General features: G+C 54.9%; 1 protein-coding gene across 6 annotated transcripts in view; it reads right to left on the bottom strand.

The window, feature by feature from the left end:
* PARVB (parvin beta) overlaps positions 1 to 24,187 on the bottom strand; it is a 114,279-nt gene that overhangs the window by 8,917 nt on the left and 81,175 nt on the right. For all 6 annotated transcript variants that reach the window (XM_081591751.1, XM_081591748.1, XM_081591753.1 and 3 more), the window contains exons 5-11: positions 22,867 to 23,007; positions 21,041 to 21,156; positions 17,942 to 18,000; positions 14,759 to 14,778; positions 7,345 to 7,406; positions 4,456 to 4,524; positions 502 to 603 (exon numbers count right to left, since the gene is read on the bottom strand). In XM_081591751.1, coding sequence (XP_081447877.1) covers positions 502 to 603; positions 4,456 to 4,524; positions 7,345 to 7,406; positions 14,759 to 14,778; positions 17,942 to 18,000; positions 21,041 to 21,156; positions 22,867 to 23,007 — 569 coding nt within the window. The remainder of the gene's footprint in view (positions 1 to 501; positions 604 to 4,455; positions 4,525 to 7,344; positions 7,407 to 14,758; positions 14,779 to 17,941; positions 18,001 to 21,040; positions 21,157 to 22,866; positions 23,008 to 24,187) is intronic.

Genomic DNA, 24,187 nt, shown 5'->3' with positions numbered 1-24,187 from the left:
TGCTGTAGTCCATGGGGGTCAAAGATTCGGACACAACTTAGCTACTGGACAACAATATATTCACAATGATACCTTATTGTTTTAATAGCCAAAAAGAAACAAATGGATCGCCCTAAAGTGGAAAACAGGGAGACTGGCATTACAGCCGCTCCATGGACTTTGTGCAGCCACTGAAGACGGTGTCTAGGAAGCTCATGAAGGAGCAGGAAGACCACGTGGCACCAACAGGGGAAGGATTTGCAACTCTGCTGACATCCGGCCACAATTATTAAGACCAGCATCGTCCCAGGGCAAGAGTCCCACGAGAACATGGCACACGACACCTGGATGCATTAGGTACTGCCCACGGGGCTCCTTCCTTTCCTGAGGGTCACGTGTCATCACCACACCATTTTCTGGGCAGGCTGAACTTCAGAAAGAGTGGCCCGGGGATTCTACGCTGCTCATTTGGATGCGCGTATCCCGGGCCACTTCCAGGCTGGGGACCGCGCACACACGTACCTTCTGGTCGAAGCTGTCAGGGGTCAGGTAGAAGTTGTGCAGGGGCACGAAGTAATCTTCCAGGAGCCCCATGAGCAGCACCAGGTACACGCCGTCTGCAAACTACAGAGGAACACGCGTGACGTTCTGAGCCGTGCACAGAATCAGCAAAGGCTCTGCAGCCACTCAAGCGGAGGAAAAGTGTTTCAGAGTTAAAAAAAAAAAAAAGTCCATCTCTTGTTGAGGAACTCGAGCCTGCAGTCAGGTGAAGGGCCAGGGTGCAAAGCAGGCACTTGAGACTATACGTGATGACATGAAGTGTGGCCGAGTCGGGAGGACCAGACCACTGACCTCGGGGATAACCCACCTCTCTGGGTTGCCATGGGGACCCTGTGAGGAGGGGGCAGGGAGCACCGAGTACGCAGGGAGTGCTCTACCTGTGCCAGCAGCGGGCACGGTTAATCCACAGCCTGCAGGGTGCCCTAGGCTTTGGTTTGGGGTTTGCTGCCCTGTTCTGCTTGCTCACTTGGTAAGCTGCCTGGGCGCCTTCTTCTAGAGGCATTCACGGCAAGACAAGACTTTCCCATGCCCTGGTGATGCAGAGCTTCTGTGTGCACCCAGCACGCAGGTCCATCCTAGCTGGGTCCTAATCGATAGGCTACAGTCTCTCCCCAGCTCCCAACCCCTCGACCTGCTACCTGGCCCAGCACCACCTCCCATGCACAAGAAGCGGCCAGGAATCTAGACCCAAAGACTCTGCTCTTTGCCTGGGCTCCCCCGCCCCCAGTAAGCCAGGACACGGGGCAACTGCTCCTTTTACAGGGAAACCAACAGAGACCACTGAAGGCAGAGCAACTTGCCCAGGGGGAGGAGAGGACCAAGATGCAGGAGGCGGGGCCTGAGCTCTGGGACAAGGACTAGCAGGGACTGGGGAGGCAAGACCCGCCCCTCCACCCTCCCAGAGGACATCTCCTGCAGATCAAGGACTTACGAAGAACCCAGCCTCCAGATTCTAAAACTGTGTGGTCCAATACAGTTTCCACTGGCCACATGCGCCAGCTGAAATTTTTCACAGGCTTCTGAATGATACTGACTTATTTCCAGTTTAAACATGTGGGGAGAAGCTCAGAGAAGCTGAGGAACTGGCTCAGTGTCACAGAGCTAGGAAGCCGCCCCACAATCTAAAAGTGGTTTTAAAAAGAAAGGAAAACACACACACACCCCCAGAGCAATAACTGGAGCTCAGTTCGCTTTGACTTCCAGGACATCAGAAGTTTAACAATGAACATATTTATGAAACTACTCAGAGTCCTTTGCAACAACAAAAAGAAAAATCTGTATTTCGAGGGCTGGGTATCTCTTTTGGTGGATCACTGGCTCCAGATATTTTTAGGATATTACTTCATGTATGCTTGCTAAGTCGCTTCAGTCGTGTCTGACTCTTTGCGACCCTATGGACTGTAGCCCACCAGGCTCCTCTGTCCATGGGATTCTCCAGGCAAGAATAGTGGACTGGGTTGCCATGTCCTCCTCCAGGGGATCTTCCCGACCCAGGGATCGAACCCAGGTCTCATATGTCTCCTACACTGGCAGACGTATCCTTTACCACTAGCACCACTTCAGAAGCCCCATTACATCATACTGTGTAGTGACAGAAAAAAATAATGGACATATAGAGCAAACAGAGATCAATGCAAATTTAAGTTTAGAATTCAGCCTAAGATGTGTGGCTGTTGATACCGGCAGGCAGACTCATCTGGGCAGTGACCATCAAGGACACCTGGCGAGGATGTGGGTTCTCACCACCGCGGATGAGAGTTTCAGTTGGGCAAAGCTTCCGGGCCCTCTGTGTAACTACCAACCTTTGCCCTAACAACCTCATTTGTAGGAGTTTATCCTGAGGAAGCAGATAAAGGCATAAACAGCTGTGTGCAAAGATACTGGCTGTACAGCTATTCACCAGATCAGGAAACGTCCCACCCCAAGGACTGGATTTAATGACATGCAGAATAGAAGGCAGCTACTAAAGCGACGAACACAGACAGGCCAAGACAACACAAAAGGGATGCGACGGAAACCCACTCACTCACACAAACAGATGCCCACACTATTCAGTAACACTTTACAAAACAGCTGTACAGTATGACCCACTGCCATTTCAAAACAACACACTCATGCATACAAACCATCTAGAAAAATGCACACCCAACCGTTAACTGCAGTTGGTTACCTCTGGAGAGAACAGTGAGGGAGTTGGGGCGGGGGCAGAAAAAAAGGATGGCTTCTTTTCAATGAGGACACTTCTGGACTGTTAATACATCAATTCAAAAATAATCAGAGGCTAAACACGCAATATTAGTAACTTGCTAAGAAAAAAAGTGTTCTTGCAAACGGCGCACAAATAAATATATACGTTAAAAATGGACCATTCAGCTTTCAAACGCAGAGCAAGCTGCCCGCGAGGAGCCATCCATGCAGAGAAACGATCTGGAGTAAACCCCCAGCGCCGTTATCTCTGGGTGAGGGGATTACGGGTGATTTTTATTTGTTTTGCTTATCTGCATTTTCAGACATTTTTGCAATGAACCTGAATTACTTTTTTAATTAGAAAAGCAAATGAGAAAAGTTAAAGAAAGAGAAAGGAATGAATGCAATCCCCCAGGGGTTTAAGAAGGATCAGCTGCACATTAGAGAAACGGGCACGGAGAACGCGAAAGACGTCAAACTCAAGCACCCAGCTAATCCCGGGGAAATTATATTTTGTCTTTAATGCTTGCTGAGTGCTCGAAACATATTTTCACGCCGCAGCTTTCGCTCTGAGTGGGGGTGGGGAGGTATACTTTCTATACTTGTGGCAGGAGAAATATGTGGTGTGTATTCACTAGAGAGACACCAGACAGCATGTGCTGGCTAAGCACTAAGGGTAGGATGGCCACAGACAGCAGAAGCAGAGGGGGTCAAGAACCTCCCTGGTGGTCCAGAGGTTAAGACTCCTTGCTCCCACTGCAGGGGGCTCAGGTTCGATCCCTGGTTGGGGAAATAGATTCCACATGCTGCGCAGCCAAAATAATTTTAAAAAAGAAAAAAAGAAGCAGAAGCAGAGGCAGCCACACATTCTAGTCTGAGGGACCCACACATGCAGAGGCTCTTTGGTGGGGGTGCCAGCACCTTGGGGGGTGCTATGGTTGAATTGCATCCCTGCACCAAAAAAGACCCTGATGCTGGGAAAGATTGAGGGCAGGAGGAGAAATGGGCAGCAGAGGACGAGATGGTTGGAGGGCATCACCCACTCAATGGACATGAGTTTGAGCAAGCTCCGGGAGTTGGTGGTGGACAGGGAAGCCTGGCGTGCTGCAGTCCATGGGGTCGCAAAGAATGGGACACAACTGAGCAACTGAACAACAACAACAACCAAAAAAGATGTGTTGGAATCCTGACCCCCCAGAACCTGTGAGTGTAAACTTACTTGGAAATAGGGTCTTGGCGGAAGTAAGGTCATTAGGATGGGCCTTAATCCAACATGACTGTGTTTTTACCAAAAAAATGGGGAAATTTAGATACAGATCCATGTGAAAGCCAAGATGCAGATGATACATCTGATGGCTCAAGAAATGCCCAAAGTTACCAGCAAGCCACCAGAAGCCGGGGGAGGGGCCTGGCCCTGCCCCCCACCTCACCCCCTCCCAGAGCCTCAGAAGGAACAGCCCTGCAGACACCTTGATCTGGGATTTCTGGCTTCCAGAACTATGAGGTTATACATGTTGTTTAAGGGGCTTTGTTCCAGGAGTCCCAGGAATTAAGACAGAGGGAGAAGGTCCAGGTGGCTGGGGCTGGGACTATTTCAACTGCATGATGGACATTCTCTGTCTGACAAACACAATGCTGTCTGTTTTGTTCACACGGCCCACCGAGGATCACAGAGCTGGCTGAAAACCACACCAGACAAAGGATCCTTCAGCCCAGAACACGGCTCACCTGGGTCTCTAGTTCCGTCACCTCCAGATTCAGCTTGTTCAGGTGCTTGTTCACAAACGTGATGAGAGACTGCAAGGAAAGAGACACGGGAAACGTGAGTGCGAGGTTCGGCTCCCACATCATGGGACGGATGCGACAGGGCCGTCTCTGGCTCTGTGGGACGCTTCCATAATCTCCCCCGTTTGCTGGAATGGAAGGCTCGAGTTGAAAATTAAATGTTCTTACAATCACCCTTGGTTTTAACGGGATAAAACCTAAATCTACCCCAGCTGGTAAAGAAACATACAACTCTGTCCACCAGCCCATGTGCACACATGATGTGCACACGTACCCTATTTAACAACCCTGCAGAAGAGTAATCCGCGCCCTCAAGATGGATGTGACAACTCCCATTCGGGGAGATAATTAAATCCTTCAGTGTAGGCTAGATGTAGCCTTGAACTACAAAAGACTGAGACAGAAAGGCTGCCCAGGGCCACCTCCACCAGAGTTTCAGTAAATGAGGAGACCTCAGAGATTTGCTGAGTCCCAGTGTATACCCACACAGGGTCCCTGGCTTCTCCTCTCTGGCAAGTTTAAAACTTGTCACCTACAACTTTTGTCAGTAATCAAGCCCAACTTTAATGGAATCTCAGTATCAACCCCATCTCTCCCTACCCTGGACATGATGTCATTTCCTATTCATTTAACCCAAATATACTATGTGCCCAGCACTCTTCTCGGTGCTGGGGACACAAGACAGTAAGTAAGACAGAGCCCCACCCTGACGTCTGGGACACGATTTTCCATCCACACACCCAGTGGAGGCAATGGGGAATCCCGAGAAACCGCAAAGCAGATGAAACATAAACATCGGGGCGGGGGGGTGTGGTGGGGTGGTGTCGACGAGAAACACGTGAGTCCCTGGAAGATGGGGGGCAGGGGAGCATCTGAGCTGGGGGGTAGGAGTGGGGGGAGTTGGCGGAGCGGCCACCCAGGCCGTGTACACCTGCGGGAGCCCTCCAGCACCTTAGAGCGCAGGCTGGAGGTGGGTGGGATGGGAGAGAGGAGTCGGGCGTGACCTCAGAGGGACCTGGAGAGCTGGACAGGGTCCCCCTGCTTTTCTTCTGGGATTCGGGAGACACTAACACAACTCCCAATATGGGGGTGCAGAAGGGCCAGGCTGGAAGCAGGAAGGTGCCTAGGAAACAAAGGACTCTTTCCGGGTCATTGTTGGAATCCCCACAACATGCCTTCTCAAAGAAGGAATCAGATCTACTGCAAGTCAGGGGTTCCCTGATGGCTCAGCGGTAAAGAATCCACCCGCCAATGCAGGAGAGGGTGCGTTTGATCCCTGGGTTGGGAAGATGCCCTGGAGAAGGAAATGGCAACCCACTCCAGTATTCTTGCCTGGAGAATCCCATGGACAGGAAAACCCCACAGCGTGCTGCAGGCCGTAGGGTCGCAGAGTCAGACGTGACTGAGCTAGTGAACAACAACTTGTGCGTTCACTGAACGGATTCTAGGGGCCAGATGTGGCTGGGGTTGGGTTGGGGGCACTGCTGTGAGGGCCCAGAGTGTGTTGCTTGGTATCCAAGGACGTTAAGTAGGCTCCGCCCCCGAAGGCCCACTTCTGCAAAGTGCTTCAAGAACTAACAATCTCATCATCCCAGCCTGGACCAACATTTTCCAAACGTGAGTTCCATGGGAATTTAATGCGCTCTATCTATCCCAATATATTTAAATCAACAGATTTCACTACAGGCAAACAAGCTTGGAAAAATGCACCCCACCAAGCCCCCTCTTAGTGAAGTGAAAGTTGCTCAGTCGTGTCCAACTCTTTGAGACCCCATGAACTATCCAGTCCATGGAATTCTCCAGGCCAGAATACTGGAGTGGGTAGCCTTTCCCTTCTCTAGGAGATCTTCCCAACCCAGGGATCAAACCCAGGTCTCCTGCATTGCAGGCAGATTCTTTACCAGCTGAGCCACCAAGGAAGCCTGAGAATACTGGAGTGGGTAGCCTATCACTTCTCCAGTGGATCTTCCTGACCCAGGAATCGAAACGGGGTCTCCTGCATTGCGGGCGGATTCCTTACCAGCTGAGCTACCAGAGAAGCCCAAAGCCCTCTTGGAGAACTGCAGAGCATGTCAGCATATTACAGAGAAGTCCTGCATGAAGCAACTTGTGTGGGAAAACTATCCAAGATAGAGAGCCGTCTCCGCAGGGTCGAGGGCTCAGATTTTACAAGCTGAGATCCATCCCACTGCTGCCTTCCTGACTATTCTGCAGGCACTCAGATAACTTGATGTGTACTGAGTCTTGATTCCTGTGAGGGGAGAGAAGGCCATCCGCCTGGAAACCCGCCCTTCCCCAGCCCCTGACTCCAGAGCCTTGTTCACACGGTTTCTTCCATCGGAGACTGACCAGCAGGCCGCCTGGGCTGGGGAAGGGCCTCCCCTTTGCACTCCCGGCTGGGGAGACAGGCCAAATGGAGCCATAACAGCTCTGCCGACAGCGCCTGCTTGTTTACCAGGCACGTCGTGGATGCAGCTTTGCGGTAACGAGGCCAGTGCGAGCCAGCAGGCTGACACGCTGAAAAACATTTCCACATTGAAAAAAAGCCCTGATTCGGAATGAACCGCCCCCCGACGCTGGCGGGGTAATTCATGCCACAGCAGTGGCAGGGCGGGTGGCCAGGAAGATACCCAGGAGCAGAGATGCTGAGTTAAAAAGGTGCTAATTTTATGCACCGCAGTTACGTTTTTGACTATAATTACACTTCAATCCATGTGGCAAACATTTCAGAGATTTCAAACATTTTCCCACCTCCTTCCCAGCATGGAGTTCATGCTGTTAAAAAAAAAAAGCATCCAGAGATGGAGGGAAACACCCTGACCGAGAACTCACCTTCTTCACGACGCTGAGCTTGTCGGGGGCGTGGTCAAAGAGCGTGTCGAAGGCGTCCCGCTCTGCAGAGACACGGAGAAGGGTTTAAGGAGACACGGGTGCTGCTCTGAGCATCCCTGCACATCCCCGGAACCAAGCAGCCTTTAATCCCCTGCATGTTCCACCTGCCTGGAATCCTTTGCATTCCTGCCAGAACCGAGAGGCAGGTGCTGACGAGGAGCAAAATCGAGGGAAAGATGCTTTGAAGGGTCCCTTTAACTCAGTTTCCACCTCTGAACACAGAATACAGGGGTAGCACTCAGACATCATATCCTAGCGCCCATCCATCACATCCGAGTCTCTCTCCATTTTCCCCACACGCCTTATTATCTTGTCGATACATCTCATGGATAAATCTGACCACCTCCCCCCCTAGTCGTGGCTGTCACCCCCAAACAAGCCCTCACCTGGGGATGGCTACAACTTCCTGTTGAATGGGTCCCACTCCTGCACTCCCAGCCCCTCCCATCCATTCTCCCTCGAAGGCCCAGTGAACCCTTCAAAGTTTTGCTGTTCAGTCATTAAGCTGTGTCCGACTCTTTGGGACCCCATGGGCTGCAACATGCCAGGCTTCCCACTTTAAAGTGTAAACTGGATCATTGCTTGCCCCTTCCCCATCCCTGCTTTCTTTCTATAAAGAAAGCTGAGCGCCCAAGAATTGATGCTTTTGAACTGGGGTGTTGGAGAAGACCCTTGAGAGTCCCTGGGACTGCAAGGAGATCCAACCAGTCCATCCTAAAGGAGATCAGTCCTGAATACTCATTGGAAGGACTGATGCTGAAGCTGAAACTCCAACACTTTGGCCACCTGATGCGAAGAGCTGACTCATTTGAAAAGACCCTGATGCTGGGAAAGATTGAGGGCAGGAGGAGAAGGGGATGACAGAGGATGAGATGCTTGGATGGCATCACCGACTTAATGGATGTGAGTTTGAGTAAACTCCAGGAGTTGGTGATGGACAGGGAGGCCTGGTGTGCTGCAGTCCATGGGGTCGCAAAGAGTTGGACACGACTGAGCGACTGAAGTGAACTGAACCTCACCCCTGTGGGGACTAAAACTCTCCATCGCTGTCTCATCACTCTTAGAATAAAATTCTCTCTCTCTCTTCCATGGGCCCATAGGATCCACAAGTTCAGCATCACCCCCAACACACCCCCAACCTCACTCCACCCACCAGCGTCTCCCTCCAACACACACCCACCACCGGGCCTCTGCACCTGTTCCTCGCCAGCCTCACTTCCTTGAGGTCGTCTGGGGGGCCTTCTACGACCACCTGTCTCTAAAAGAGCACCCCACTTCCGCTCTCTGTCCTCTCACCCTGCTGCAACTTTCATAGCACTTAATCACTCTCAGCTGTCAGTAAAGATTCTGCCTGCAAGGCAAGAGACCCAGGTTCGATCCCTGGGTCAGGAAGATCCCCTGGAGGAGGAGATGGCAACCCACTCCAGTATTCTTGCCTGGAGAATCCCATGGACAGAGGAGCCTGGCGAGCTATATAGTCCATGGGGTCACAAGACTCAGACACAACTGAGCAGCTAAACCACCACCACCATTCTATGAGAGCACGTTCTATTTTTCCTTCTCTGCTGGACTGTCCGCTCCTTGCAGCCCGGGACCACTGTCTCACTTTTCCGCTGCACCATCAGTGGCTCCAGAACAGTGAAGGGCCCACAGCCCGTGCTCAGAACAAAGGGAAGAGCCAGGAAATCCTGCTCAGAACCCCTCGCCAGCTGCTCTTCCCTGGGGTGTCTGCCTCTGTGGGAAGACCCACAGGGCCAGAAGGGGCCCGTCCCGCCGTGCCCCAGGGACCCCGACCCACTCTAACTGCCTGCCACTCACGGGCCCAGCCATGCCTTCCAAATTAACACAGAATCAGCCCCTTCTCTTTCAGTTGTGAGGCCACCAGAGGCTGGGGCGACGTGGCCGTCAGTGGACAAGACAGGAGCAGGGCTGTCTGGGGGCGGGGGCCTGCTTCCAGCCTGACGCTGCCGTGGTGGCTCACACGGAGGCAGACAGAGCCCACTGCAGCCTGGAGCCCAGGCAGCGGGGTGGAGGTCTCAGGGTGGGACCCAGGGCTGTGGGGGAGTCGCTGCCAGGACGGAGGGGGTGGGGACGAGGGCATCTGGAGGCCCCGGGGGCCCCTCTTCTGTCCTCAAGGATACCCAGCCCCCCAAGGTGCCTGGGGGTGGTCATTGCACAGAGAGCCTCAACCGGCAGAGTGGCCCTCTATCCAAGCTGGGGCTGGGACTCAGGCCCCCTGCGTGGAGTCTGGGAGAGGGCTGGGGGAGGAAGAGCCCCTCCACCTGTCTGGAGGGGGCTGGAACCCAGAGCTAGAGATGACCAGGGGCCTGCTTGAGGACCGCACTGAGAGAGGGGAGAAACGAGAAAAAGACAGGTCATGACCGAGGGAGCCAGAGCCTGGGCCTCTCCAGGAGGGAGCGTCCCAGCTACTCCCCCGAGGCCGCCCCCAAAGGCAGCTGGCCTAGCCCAGGTAGCCTCCCCCTTGGCCATGGGGGCAGGCAGCCGGAAGGAAGGTGAGAGGCAAAGAGGAAGGTGTGTATGCATGGTGTGTGTGTATGTGTGTGTGGTGTGTACACATACATGTGCAAAGGGGTTGGGAGTGCATCTGCGGAGGGGCACCCCGCTTTTTTCACCTAAAGGCCAACAGCGACCAAAAGTCCTGACCCCACAGGCTTCCCTACCCCTAGCTTTTCTACCGCGGCAGCTGTAAATTATTTTTATAATCATCTAAGTCCGATTATAGTCAACAAGACTGTCTGCTAAGAGGGAGGGAAAAAAAAAAAGCTAAATCTTCACAAAGCAAAACACAAACTTTAAATGCAGCTTAAGAAAACCCCCAGGAGCAGAACAGCCTTGACGTCAGCCGGGTATATTTAGCCGAGCCACCGCTGGGCCGGCAGAGGCAGGGTGGCAGGGGGGCCATCGCGGGGCCTGGAGGCCGGGGCCCCCACGCCCGCTCCCCTGCACCTGGGGGATGGATGGCGTCACGGCCGAGGCCTGAGAAATGACAACTAATCTGGCCGAGAGCCTGGGGCCCGTGACTTAGGCAAAGCGTCTCCCTCCATAAGGTGGGGGGTGAAAACAGACCCCAGCTGACCACCAGTGTTAAGGATTAAGCAAGGTAATGAATCAAGGGCTTCCCAAGTGGCAAAGAACCCGAATGCTGATGCAGGAGACATAAGAGACGTGGGTTCGATCCCTGGGTCGGGAAGATACCCTGGAGGAGGGGATGGCAACCTATTCCAGTATTCTTGCCTGGAGAATCCCATGGACAGAGGACCCTGGCGGGGGCTACAGTCCATAGAGTCACAAAGAGATGGGCACGACTGAAGCGACTTAGCACCCAGCACACACAGGGAATAAAGGGAGAAGCAAGTGTGTCACTGATGTCCTCTCGTCCTGCCCCCACCCTGACCTACCCATAGGCTCTGGGGACAGTCACAGGGATGAACAGGGGGCAGCCCCGCCCTCAGGAAAGGTACAGGCTGCGGCAGGAAGTCCAAGGATGGGTACCAATAAGGCCAGAAAGATGCAGGAAGAGGCCGCATCAGCCAGGGTCCCAGTGTCCACCCAGGTTCAACTTCCGAAGATGCTCAGCTTACTTGAGACGAAGTGGATTCTGTCTGAGTCAACATTTTTGAACTCGGAAGGTCTGTCCAAAAATCCTGAATTTCTGGCTTCTCTTGAAGAAACGGGAGCCGAGGCAAAAGTGAACCTCCATTCGCCCTCCCCCACTCCCAGCATCGACGAGCCACCTGTGGAAGTGGGGGCACAGACTCCCCTGTGCGCCCCCAGGCACCAGCACTCCCCGCTGCACACAGCACAGAAGTGGGGGTGGGGGCAGCCCTTCATCATTCAGTATTCTCACCACTTCCCTCTTTTGTGTGACCCACCTGGCCCCTGGGGCCCCCGAGCCTGGGGACGTGGACACAGGCCCGGGGTCAGAGGAGCCTCAATGTTCAAGCTGGGGCTCGCTGGGGCAAGAAGAGGAGGGTGTTCTAGGCAGAGGGAACAGAAAGCCAACAGTGGGTTCCAGATGGTGTGGCCTGGGTTGGGGGGAAGGCTAAGAGGGCTGGGTCCCTTGGGGGTAAAAGGAGTGGTGGAGGGTGGAGACCAGGAATGGCGTGATCCAGCTGCAGCGCTGGGAGCAACGGGGAGATGTGAGGGGGAGAGACCAGGGGCTGCAAGGAGTCCTGGAAGAAAAGGAAGAAAGCTTCTCCATCCTTTTCTCCAACTTCCTGAAGCCTGGGAGGGGGAAGGGTGCCTGCAGAGGAGAGGCAGCCAGCAAGCCTGTTACCATGGAGATTGGGCTGCAGCTCCCTAGCTCCCCTGGGGAGAGAAGGGCCTCCCATCCACCCCAGCCAGGACAGTGGAGCCCACGGGAGGCGGGTGGGGGGGGTCCCAGGGGAGGTGCAGAGCAACCCCCTGCCCCCCACCTTGCTCAGAGTGCTAACATGAGAAACTGTGGCCAAAAACTGGGCTCCTTGAGAAGCCTGCACCACCCCCGCGCCCCACCCCAGGGCAGACATGAGCCAAGGAGGGTCTGCCTGGTGTTCCTGGTGCTCCTGGAATGTGTGTGGTCCAGGGCTGGGGATGCACGTGGGGGACACACGCCCCAGCCCACAGGAGGCTTACAGCTCAAGGCATGTGTGCGTGCTCAGTCGTGTCCCACTCTTTGTGACCCCCATGGACCGGAGCCCGCCAGGCTCCTCTGTCCATGGGATTCTCCAGGCCAGAATCCTGAAGTGGGTTGCTGTTTCCTCTCCCAGGGGAGCCTCCTGACCCAGGGATCGAACCCACATCTCTGACATCAGCAGGGGCCAACCAGGAAGTCCATTACTCAAGGAGCCATGTGCCACAGGAAAGAGGGCAGGGCCAAGCGGGGGTCCCTGACTGTCCAGGCACCCCCATACCTGTCAGGCACAGAGCAAAAGTGTTCCCAGCGAGCAAAGAGGTGAGTAAAGAGATAATGGAGGGGAGGGGGGTCAGAGGACAGGCAGTGATTTGGGCAGGGGCGTCAAGGAGGGCCTCCCTGGAGGAGGTGAGCCACGGGGGAATCTAGAGGGGGAGCATTTCAGGCTGAGGGTACTGTGCGTACAAGAGCCGGAAGGGGAGTGCCGGGGTGGGGGGCTGCTGAGGGTGCAGGGTGGGGCCAGGAGGCCAGAGCAGAGAAGAGGGGTGTCCAGCGGGTGGTCTAAGGGGACCTTGGAAGCCCCTGCAAGGGCTACAAGGCTTTAGCTTTCGGCAAGCTGGGGGTGAGCAGAGGGAGGGGTTAAGGAGTGCAGAGGAACCAACTCGAGGGGCCAGTGGAGGGAGGTGACAGGGTTGGGGGGCCACAGGGCCCGAGGGCTCCCGCGGGAGATGGGCTGGCCCAGGAAGCTGCCGCGTGTCAGGGTAACCAGGAGACCCGGGGACCTGCGTCAGCAGGAGCCGGAGCTGGGGGCGGGCGAGTCGCTTGTCACCCACTAATGGCCTGTTTGCATTTCAGGAGCACGGGCGGCCCCGGAAGTAACGAGGGCGACGACTCCAGGCTCCTCGGCCTCTTGGGTGCCAGAGCCCCCCGCCCCACCACGCTCAGCCATCCCTGGGGACTCTCAGTCACCATCCAGTCCAACAGACCCCCAAGAGCCCCTCATCAGGGCTGCCAGGGCCTTCCTGGCTGAGCGGCTAGCCCCTTCTAGCATGGGAGGCTGCACACAGACCCCAGCAGAACTGATTCCTCCCAAAGTCTCCCGACTAGTCCAGTCCCACTAGTCCTGTCCCCCACACGGAAGTGAAAACACACAGGAAACCAAGGCAACGCTTAAAGATGCTCGGAGGGCCCCACTTAAGTCACCACTCAAGTCCTCAACAAGCCCACTGGCTCTGAGCCCCTCCTGCTGAAGGGACAGGAAGGGGACAGCACCCACCCCCCGCACACCCAGGGCAGGGCCAGGCACCCCCACACCGGCCCTGGAGCTGCACTCCCCACCCTATTCTGCAGCCTCAGCAACTGAACACAGGAGGATTCCTCTTCACTCCCCTTTTATTTAATGTTTTTTAATAATAAAGACATTAAAAAGAACTCCACTGCTACTTAAAAAAAAAAGTGAAGACTGAATTTCCCCAGCACAGCTCAAGGACTACTTAAGGACACTTAAGGACATATAATTGCTGCATTTTCTCTGGTTCAAGACCTCTGGGAACTGAAGGCCCGCTCGTCCTCTTTGTACCCGAGTGGCAGGGGTACCTCTGGTCCCCATGATCACCGTGAGGCCACAGAGGCCAAGCCCGGGGGTGCCCTCGAGGTGCACCCCTCCCCCTGAGGCCCCCACCCGCGGCTAGGGACCAGCTCCGGTGGCCAGCTCACAAGGCATGCAGGAAACTTCTTTTTGGTCTCTATTTTCCTCCTAGCATCTATGCTCCCCTCTCTGCTCCCTGGAGAACATGGCATTTGGGGAGTGCTGAGGACTTCTCGATTTGAAATATCACCAAAGCAGGGAGCCTGGCTCCAGCTGCCTCTGGCTGTGACTAAGAGCTGGGGGCGTCCCCTCCCAGAGGGCTGAAAAGCTGCCATGAGCTGCCCTTGCACCAGCCACCCCTCCCTGAGATGAAGAGGGAACGGTGGGGCTTTCATGGGGCAGGGGAACAGCCACTGAAAACCAACAAAGAAAGAGCCCTGGACCAAGCAGAGTGAATGTCTGTTATCTCACAAAACCCACCAACAACCTCGAGGACCCATTTCACAGATGGGGAACAGCGAGGTGAAGGAGGAGGCCAAAGGTCACCCAGCTGGGACCAGAGGCAAGGCTGCCTGACTCTAAGGTCTGCTAAGCCGGAGATTTTAAGGTGGAAAACTATATATGAAAGTACATCCCAATCCCAGGACTTCCCTTGTGGTCCAGTGGCTAAGACTCTGTGCTCCCAACGCAGGGGGCTCCAATTCCATCCCTGGTCAGACACCTAGGTCCTGCATGATGCAACCAAGAGCTCGAATGCCGCAACTAAAGATTCCGCGTGCCGCAACTGAGATCCGGAGCAGCCAAATAGATTAAATAAATGATCTTTTTCTTGGTAAAAAGCACATCCCATAAGGAACCTCCAAACCTCCGGCTAGCTAATGATGCTCTGTATTTAGGGGGACATCCGCCCCCCCTTCTCCTGGCTCACTCCTGCCCACCATACTTCTCTCACCCCCGCCCAGCCTCCCGACAGCTGTGAGAAGCAAACCACACGCCCAAACCCACCCAGGGCCCTGTGGCCTCTGAGAGACCGTGTGAACCTTGGGGACTTCCTGGGGCGGCCCCACAGTGCCCGGTGACCTCAGATGCCCCATGCCCTCCCCAACCGCTCACCCCCCCCCCCAGTTACTTACCAAAGCGTCCCATCATCATCCTGCAAACAAGAGCAGAGAGAAGTGTCAGACGGTCCTCAGAGCTGAGTGAGCCGCGGGGCGGAGGGCGGTGGGGGCACCCCACGGGCCCCCAGCTGGTCAGTCAAAGACGGGAGTTATAAAAATGTGAGTCCCACTTGGATAAGTTCTCTCCCACTCTAATTACAAACAGGAGGTGCTTATGCGGATTCTAAATGTTTGCACAAGACCGGCAGCAAATAGACATCTCTAAACCATCCTTTTAATGCCATTTGGTGGGGGTGGGCGGGGAGCGGGCATTTAATCGAGGGAGTAGTTAACACGGAGAACATTTCAGCAGAAAATGGGTATTCTGGCACCTTGAGTTTAAACTTTAAAATAAAATGATTACAATCCATCAGGTGCTTGGTCGTGTCCGACTCTTGTGACCCCACGGACTGTGGCCCACCAGGCTCCCCTGCCCATGGGATTCTCCAGGCAAGAATAATGGAGTGAGTTGCCATTTCCTTTTCCAAGGGATCTTCCTGACTGTGGGATCAAACCCACGTCTCCTGCACTGCAGGCAGATTCTTTACCACTTGAGCCATCAGGGAAGCCTTGAGTTTAACCTTTACAATATAAGGGTGCAGACTACCCAGAGGTCACATTCTGGAGAGTGAGCACAAGGCTTCTGGGGAAGCAGGAAACTAAAGAGGTCCTGGAGAACCACAGGCTGGGCCCTGACTCAAGGCGAGAGCTGAAGCCACGAAGGACGAGCGGCTGGTTCCTCCTGGAGGATCTGAGAGCACAAATGCACAGGTGTTTCTGTGCACCAGCTTCCTGAGAGGCAAAGAGACCTCAGCTTCACCCCCAAACCCCTCTAGACTCAAGTCCTTTCCTCCACCTTATTTAACAAGTAGTCTCTAGAGCTCCTACTATGCACAGGTCATAGAGATACCGAAATAAACATCCCATGGCCCTGCCGAAGGATCCCTGATGGTGAGAGAGACTCCTAAGCCCACATTTCTACACAGCCCACATGCACCAGAAATGAGACATACAGGAGATGCTACGGGAAGTAAAAGAGGCCAGCCGCTCCTTCTTGGCAAACAGGAGGGCTTCCTGGAGGAGGTGACCCATAGGACAGAGAAAACCTGGAGTCTGAAAGACCAGGCAGGAGGCTGGGCGGCCTCTGCTGGAAACCTCTCTTTACCTTGACTTCGGGGCACCCCTACCCCCTCCACACCCTGCCTTAAATTCCCTGAGGGCCACACTGTACTTCCCACAAGGCCCCTGGGCTAGATTTCACATTTCTATGGACACGACCTTTCTCGCCAGCTAGACTACCATCCCTGGAGGAGTGGAATCGCATTCTCTTAGCCTCTGGGCACCCAGCATGGTGCCCGGTGCACCGCAGGCCCTGTGGGTGCTGGTGACCGGTGTGAGTCGTTGGGGCCACTCTCCCAGGGGCCGGCTCTGGAGACAAAGCGCCCACCGCCCCCTGCTGCCCTCTCAGGGATCCCTCATCCGCTGCGAGACCAGGGAAGACGGACACAGTGTCTTCCCATCACTGCAGGCAAGTAAAAGTTAAGGATGTTGAAAGAGGGGATGGGGAGAGGTGTTTAGGCTGGTCAGGAGGACCCGTGGTCCTCGCTGATTCATCCATGTATCTTAGCTCCATCAGAGGGAGGGAGCCCCTCACCATAAACAGGCCTGGCTGCTCCCGCCCCTTCAGTGGGCCATCTGCCTCCTGCTCTCCCATCCAGGGACTCGCTCTGACCCACAGAAGACAGGGACACAGCCTGCAGGGGGCCAGAGGCCTGCAGTTGCCCTGTCACTCTCTGGGGACCCTGAGGACACCCAGGAGGAAGCCGGCTCCACGAGAGTGAAAGACACGGGGAGGGACAGAGACCCCCACTGGCCAGCGCCAACCACCGGACCGTCAGCAAATAAAGTGACTGTTGATGTAAGCCCGTAGGTTTGGGGTGGTTATTTACACAACGATGGATAACCAAGACTAGCCCACTCCTGACTGCCCCTGCAAGCTGCCCTGCTCCTGCTCCTGAAGGGGCCGAGCTGGCTGCTTGGGACCCCTCCCCGGGCCAGGCTCAGCACCGCGTCCCCATCCACCCCCCCCCATGGGCTGGGAACAGCTGTGCACGCGCGTCAGCAAACACCCGTCTCTGGCGTCTACCTGACGGCTCCCGCGCCGGGAGTGGCTTCCTGTGTCGGCCTGATTTCTGAAACACCATCCATGAATTCATGACACAGTAATTAATCACTCCCTGAACTGAGCAGGTGGGTGAGCTGAGGCGATCAATTTTTAATGTCCTGTTTCATCTGAAACAGCTTTAGTAGGGAGGCACAGAGGCAGTGCATTTTAAAGGTTCTTCGTAGGGAGTCCTAAGGCCTCTTACAAACCACACGCAAGATAGATCCATTTGATTTGCTATTTTCAATAGATTTGAAGCTTTTCAGACTTCTTAAAAATTGCCCTCTGGCCTTCTCGAAAAGGCCAGACATGGCTCACGACTTTCTCAAAGGAAGTTCTAGTTTAGATGCGTGACTCCTTCCCTCTGACGGAGCTAAGACAGATGGATGAATCAATTAGGACCAGAGGTCCCCAGACCAATCTAAACACCTCTCCCCCATTCCCTCTCTCAACATTCTTAAAGTTCACCCTCCAGAATAAGGACTAACAGTCCACATCTTTGGAGAATAACTTACTTCAAAACATTAAAAATTTGGACATCGTTAGCATGCCTACTACAAGGAAGTTCACTGTTATAAATTTCCCCTCATTCTTACAAGAGATTTTGAATGTAATCAATTATATTTTTCTTTATTATTCCCTGTCTCATTCCAGAAAAGATTTCCAGCAGCGTAAAGAAGTTTAAATTCATACGCCACAGGTATTGACTCATTTTTCTATTTAGGGAGGAAATAAAAGATATGGGATTTCTCATTTAAACACCAAACCAAACTGCTATCTTGCCCTTCTTCAGCAAAACAAACCAACAAAAAACAAAACAAAGAACAAAAATCAAAACCAAAAACACTTTGAAGAAAGTTCATGGAAGACGGAAAGCTAGGGTGGACACTCGGAGAAAATTCCATCCCAAGGTCAAGAGTCACGCAGAGGAAAATGGCTCGTATGTGTCTGAGGGTCCCCAGCTAGAAGAGGGCCTGGGGGCGCGGTCCACTTACTCGGTGGTCGTCGTCAGCTCCTCGGTGACGTGGCTGGAGTGCAGCAGGCCTTCCCGTTTCTGAAAACCCCAAAATGAACAAGCAAATCAACACCCGGGCAGGCAGGCAGGGCAGGAGGACATCACTGGCGGGGCAGCCGCGCCTGGGGGTGGGCTGCAGGTGACCACAGGGGTGGCCCTTTGGTGGCCGAAACCTGCCCCCCATTACCCACCCCAAACCCTCTGCTCTCCACACTGCTCCTAGAGCACGCAGCTGTGGGGGTCTCAGGAGAAACACCCCAGCTCCCAAAGGACGCCCTGCAGCTGGGGAGGCAAGGAGCATAAAGGAATATCCATGACGTGAGGGAGGTACCAGATAAAATAACACACGTGCTCCGGGCTGAACAGGGGCGCCCAGGAGCTGTGTCCATTCAGAGCCTCAGAGCATCACCTCATTTGGAAGTAGGGTCTCCGCAGATGGAATGAGTTAAGATGAGACCGTAACGGCCTAGGGTGAGTCCTGGCCGAAGACTGGAGTCCTTACGAGAAGAGAAGAGAGAGGCCCAGAGGGAAGAGGCCACGTGAGGCAGAGGCAGAGACCGGAGGCGCGTGTCCACAAGCCAAGGAAAGCCAAGGGCGCCGGCAGGTGCTGGAAAAGGGAAGGAAGGACCCTGGCCTAGAGCCTTCGGAGGGACCCAGTCGGCGCCCCGCTCTGGACTTCGGGCCTCTGTTATGTGAGAGGACAAACATCTGCTTTTTTCAGCCACTGCTTTGTGGGATTTTGTTCCAGCAGCCCCAAGACACTAACATGGCGTGTGACACACCTGTCCTGGAGCCTGGCAGGTGCAGAGAGGCGACGATGGTGGTGGAGGGGAAGCCTGGGCATCCCGGACCTCAGGGTGGAGCTTGGCAGTCTAATCCAACCCCTCGGTGAGCCCCTACTTGAACCCCTCCACGGATGGGGAGCTTGCTTCCTCCTAGACACCTCTCGAGATCCAAGTTCCCCAAGCTTTCCTGAGCTCAGCCTCCAGGGAACTCTAACCACTGGGTCTAGTGAATGGAGAGTAACCAGCATCGGGTGGCCATCAGCTTTTCCAAGGCCTCACCCTGGGTGATTCTCACGAGCACCCATGGGGGGCGGGGTGTGGGGGTGGGGGTGTGGCCCAGAGACATGTTATCCATTTGCTCACACATCAAAGGTGCGTCAGGCTCCCACCGGACTCTGGGCCCAGAGCTGGGTATGAGGCAGACAGGGTGAATATTTTAAAGTCTATAGTAGAGACTCTTGAGAGTCCCTTGGACAGCAAGGAGATCCAACCAGTCCATCCTAAAGGAAATCAACCCTGAATATCCATTGGAGGGACTGACGCTGAAGCTGAAACCCCAATACTTTGGCCACCTGATGCAAAGAGCTTTTCCACCCATTGGAAAAGACTCTGATGCTGGGAAAGATTGAAGGTGGGAGGAAAAGGGGACGACAGAGGATGAAACAGTTGGATGGCATCATCGACTCAATGGATGAAAGTTCACGCAACCTCCAGGATATAGTGAAGGGAAGCATGGCATGCTGCAGTCCATGGGGTTGCAAAGAGTTGGACAGGACTTAGCAACTGAACAGCAACACAGTAGAATCTCAGTTTTATGGGGAAGCGCCGGAGCTCAGGAAAACCAAATGACCTTCCAAGGCCATGTTGCCAGGTGCAAATGCAGCCTTCCCTCACTCCTTCCCTTCACGAACTGCCATGCTTCTCGCATCTCCCCATCTCGACTGGATAACCGGACATGGAGGGACAGGCCAGGGGCAGCTCTAAGGCCTGAGGCTGTCCAGTCCCCGGGGCCTCCCCTCCCGCTTCATTTCTCTCTGGCCGTGGCCCAGAGAATCCTCCCGTGACCCTGGTCAAGGAAGAAAGTGCCAGCAAGTGCCTGCCTGGGCCAGTAAAACATTCTGCAAACCCCAAAGATTTTCTTGGACCGAAGTGCGGGCCTGAAAGGAAATATCCCGGTTACTGAGCTGCAGAGAGTTCATGGAGCCCGGAGTCTGACGTACATGGGTTTGGGAACCATGTTCTCATGTGTCCTTGGGAAGCCTTTCCCGGCCGACCGCCCCGGTGAGCATCCAAGATGAGGGGAACAGGAACGGTCCCCCGTCCATCACCACCTCTCACCGCAAACGTTTCCCTTTGGGAAGCAAGCGCTGCAGAACAGCAGGTAAGCCTCGCCTGGGGCCCCAAGGGGGACTCCTGCCCGTCAGGTCTGGGATGGGCTGCGGGGGTGGTGGAGGGGTCAGACGGCTTCGAAAAACACAGGATCAGCCAAAGCCTTGCAGACCGCAGAGACCATGGGACTGATAAGTTTAAAAACCAGAAGGGAGTGTGGCGCTAGACCTCTCCACGAGACACATCAGGTTCCAAGTGTAACCTCCGTGCTCTGGCAGAAGCAGCTGACCCTTGAAGACCCCAGCCCACTCTCATCTTCCAGTGTCCCCCACATCAGGGCGACGGCCCAGGACACAGTAGGTGCTTAATACATGTTTGCTGGACGAGACTGCACACACGAAGCCAAGGCAGGGTCTACGCCCTTAAATTCAAAGGAAATCAACACGAAAGGTCCAACTCCAATCAGGCGCACTCTGGCGCCCAGTTACATTTTTCCAAATGAAGCAAGCGAAATGACCCTCAAAAAGAGATGATGGGGGATGATGGATGTAATTGGCAGCGAACGCAGAGAGGCTCTGATTGGGGTACCAGAGTATCTATTTCATTCCTCAGGTCTCAGCCCTCTCCACTAAGTAATAAGCTCATTCAAGAGGCCTGAATTCCAGCTACTTGGCTTTGGGCAGAAATGAATGCTCTTTTCAAAAATGTGGAAATTAAACCTCCACGCACTCAAGCCTTTGAATCTGCCTCTCTTGAAATCAATGCCATTGTTCCTGCTCCATCATTTACCTTGAAGCCAGGGCAAGGCATGCATTTTGTTAAGAGGAAAAAAAAAAAAGAAGGTAGCCTCTTAAGGGAAAAAGAACAAAAAGCAGGTGAACCAGAAGAGGAACGAGGAAGAGTGAGTCTCGGAGCCGCTGGGGAGGAGCCGCGGGCAAGCTGACTGCCAGGCTGACAATACTCACCCGCACGACCACCAGTTGCACAGAGACGTGTTCCGGGAGGTGAATCGGGGCCCGGAAGTGCATGGCCAGGGCCACAAGGAGGTGGAGGATAGCCACTAGATTCTTCCCGTGGATCGCTGGCCGGAGAGGCAAGAAGGGAACTGTTTTAGATCATAAGGCAGGAACCCCAAGCCCACGTCCTAAAGGCAGCGAAACCAACCCCAAAGGGCCTGCTGCAGAGCACAGGGAACTATACTCAATAGTTTGCAATAACCTGTAAGGAAAAAAGGGGGGCTTCCCAGGTGGCTTGGTGGGTAAATAATCCGTTTGCAATGCAGGAGACTCAGGAGATGTGAGTCCGATTCCTGGGTCGGGAAGATCCCCTGGAGGAGGGCATGGCAACCCACTCCACTATTCTTGCCTAGAGAATCCCATGGACAGAGGAGCCTCGGGGTGCGGGGCGGCTACAGTCCATGGGGTGACAAAGAGTCGCACACGACTAAATTGACTGAGCCCGCATAAGGAAAAAGAATCTGAAAAAACGCGTATGTATCACTGAATCACTCTGCTGAACGCCTGAAACTAACGCAACGCTGGAAACCAACTACACTTCAATTTTTAAAAAGAAAAAGGGGAGAGAAGGCAATGAAGATGCTAATGCAAATGAGAGCTCAGGAAAACCACGGGCAGAACCACAGGCCACGGAAACACGGAGAGAGCTGAGCAGCAGCCTGGCAGTTCTGGCTCCTCAGTTTTTTCTTTCCTGTTGGCCTCAGGTGACTTATGCAGCCGCTTTCAAAGGCACGCTGTTCTGTTCGCTGTTCGTAGGAGGAGTGAACAAGAGGGTGGGGAAGGAGAGAGCGTGGGCAGGAACGTACAGAGGGCACAGGAGATGGGAGAGGTCCAGGAAAAACAGGTCACCGGGCCGCTAAACCTCCACGGCCACGCGCATTCTGATCTGGTGCTTGACAGTCCTTTCTCTACGCCACCAACTGTCTCCAACAGGGAACGCCAAGCAGTGCAAACGGAGCTTGGGGGTGTCGGACGTTGACTTCCGCCCTGCCTGGGGCCCTGGCTGCCAACCCAGCCCTACCAGCTCTTCTGCAGGATGTGGGCCAAGGCGTGGCTATCACCCTCCTGTGTCAGGGTTCACTGATTCCCTTCCCCAGCCTTACAACCCAGGAGGCGGTCTGTCCTGGGTTTCCATGCCAAGATGCCAGGGGGAATGGGACTGCAGTCTTGGTCTCACCCAAGCACAGGGACCCCAGGCGGCAGAGAGAGTGTCTAAGCCGCGCCCTGGACGCCCCACCCTGGGGGTGAGGCTCGGGGGTGTGCTGCAGGGTCAAGGCCCTTTCCAGCCTCTGTGGTCAATGCTTCACTTCTCCGGGTTTACGTTCCGGCCCACAATACTATGATGCACGTACCCTTAAAGGCAGCACGCTCGGCGACATACCCCGGGGACCAGCCTGAACCCCCTCCCGAGGTCCTGCCTCGGGGAGTCACCAGTAACACAGTTCACTGGGTGCTGGTGCCACCGGTACGTGGGGTGGAAAAACCTCTCAGGGCTTCTTCTGTCTTATAACCCAAACCCCCGCCCCGGCTCTGGAAGTCTCCCTTGACCAACCAGAAACAACCCGTCTCCACTCTAAAGCCCGGGGACATCACAGCATCGCAGGTGTGACTTCTCCCCTTATCGATGGGCCCCCGGGACCATCGCCTTCCTCCACTCCTGGCCACCTCTCTCAGACCCAGATGGTGACCCGGGCAGACCCACAGATGAATGACTAGGTGGGAAGCTCAACGGCCGAGCTCCACAGCTCCCTGTCCCCGACCCGCCAGCCGCTTACAGTCCACAGTCCACTGGAATGGCCGGCCGTGGGGCCGCAGCAGCTCCTGCACCGCCTCCAGCACGGTCTGCAGCTTTTGCTTCTGTCCAATTTCCGACTGGGTCACCTCAGCCACGTTCAGCTTGCAGTCTGCCAGTTTTTCTGCAACAAGAAGAATGAAGACAGAGTGTTAGGAAAAGCTGGAGGGACTCAGGGCCGCCTGGTCAACCGGCTGCCATGAGGTCTCCCCATCCCCAGCACGGCCGAGTGGATCGGATCACCCTTGGCCATTGGGCCCACCAGGATGCTGAGCCACGGAACTCTGAACTTGCAAGTCACCCCTGTTCCTTAGAAAACCACGCCAGCAGGAAAAGGAGGGGTGGGGAGTTCAAGGATTCAAGTGTGGGTGTCCCACCTGGGAACATTCTACACACAGAGGATGGACAGCATGATTCACGGTGCGGCTGGGGAGGCGAGGAGGTGACCTGCGGGGACGGGACTGGAGGTGAGGAGGCTGGGCCAGCGGGCTCCCAAGGGGAAGAGGCTTTGATGAGAAAATAGGAAGGCCTCAGACGTGGCCCCTGCCGCCTTGCGCCTTGCACGCCCCCGTTCTTCCTTCTCTAGCACTCAGACAGCACGGCGAGAAAGATTATGAGATATTCAGGTCCCTGCGATTCTTTTCTCACCAAGAGGGAGCAGGAAGCAGTCAGGAGGAGCCAACCAGCACGGTCACGTCTGCTCCAGATTCATTTACGGAGACTAAGTCTCAGGCTTCCCTGGTGGCTCAGCAGGTAAAGAATCCGCCCGCAATGCGGGAGACCTGGGTTCGATGCCTGTGTTGGGAAGATCCCCTGGAGAAGGGAAAGGCTCCTGACTCCAGTATTCTGGCCTGGAGAATCCCATGGACTGTATAGTCCATTGGGTTGCAAAGAGTCGGACACGACGGAGCGACTTTCACTTTCACACCTCCATTCCCCTCCAAGGCAGGGCCGGAGGGACCCCTCACTGTACCCCTATTGTGGGGCAGGTGAGGAGTGCTCCCCAGGCTTCCTGCCTGTTCACTCAGTCCCAAACTCGGGGGCTCCCCAACAGGTCTCCTCTGCAAAGCAACAGACAGGACATAATGAGATCAGGAACCCGGACGCTGATGAGAAAGTGCTGGGCACAGAGCCTGACGTGCTGCGAGCCTTGGGCACGGAGGTGCCAGAGGCAGTGACACTGACAGGAGGGAGGTGCAAATGCCATCACGTCCAGGCCGGGCACAGGCAGGGCTTCTGTTTGGTGAGCCGTCCCCAGCAAGGATCTGTTTAAGGCGTCTTCTCCGGAGACTCCTGCTACTTCA

Source organism: Giraffa tippelskirchi, chromosome 4 (genome assembly GCF_054371585.1).
Source record: "Giraffa tippelskirchi isolate mGirTip1 chromosome 4, T2T-mGirTip1v1.2.pri, whole genome shotgun sequence".
NCBI lineage: Eukaryota > Metazoa > Chordata > Mammalia > Artiodactyla > Giraffidae > Giraffa > Giraffa tippelskirchi.
Note: the sequence above shows the minus strand (reverse complement) of the source record. Positions and strands in the feature narration are given on the sequence as shown.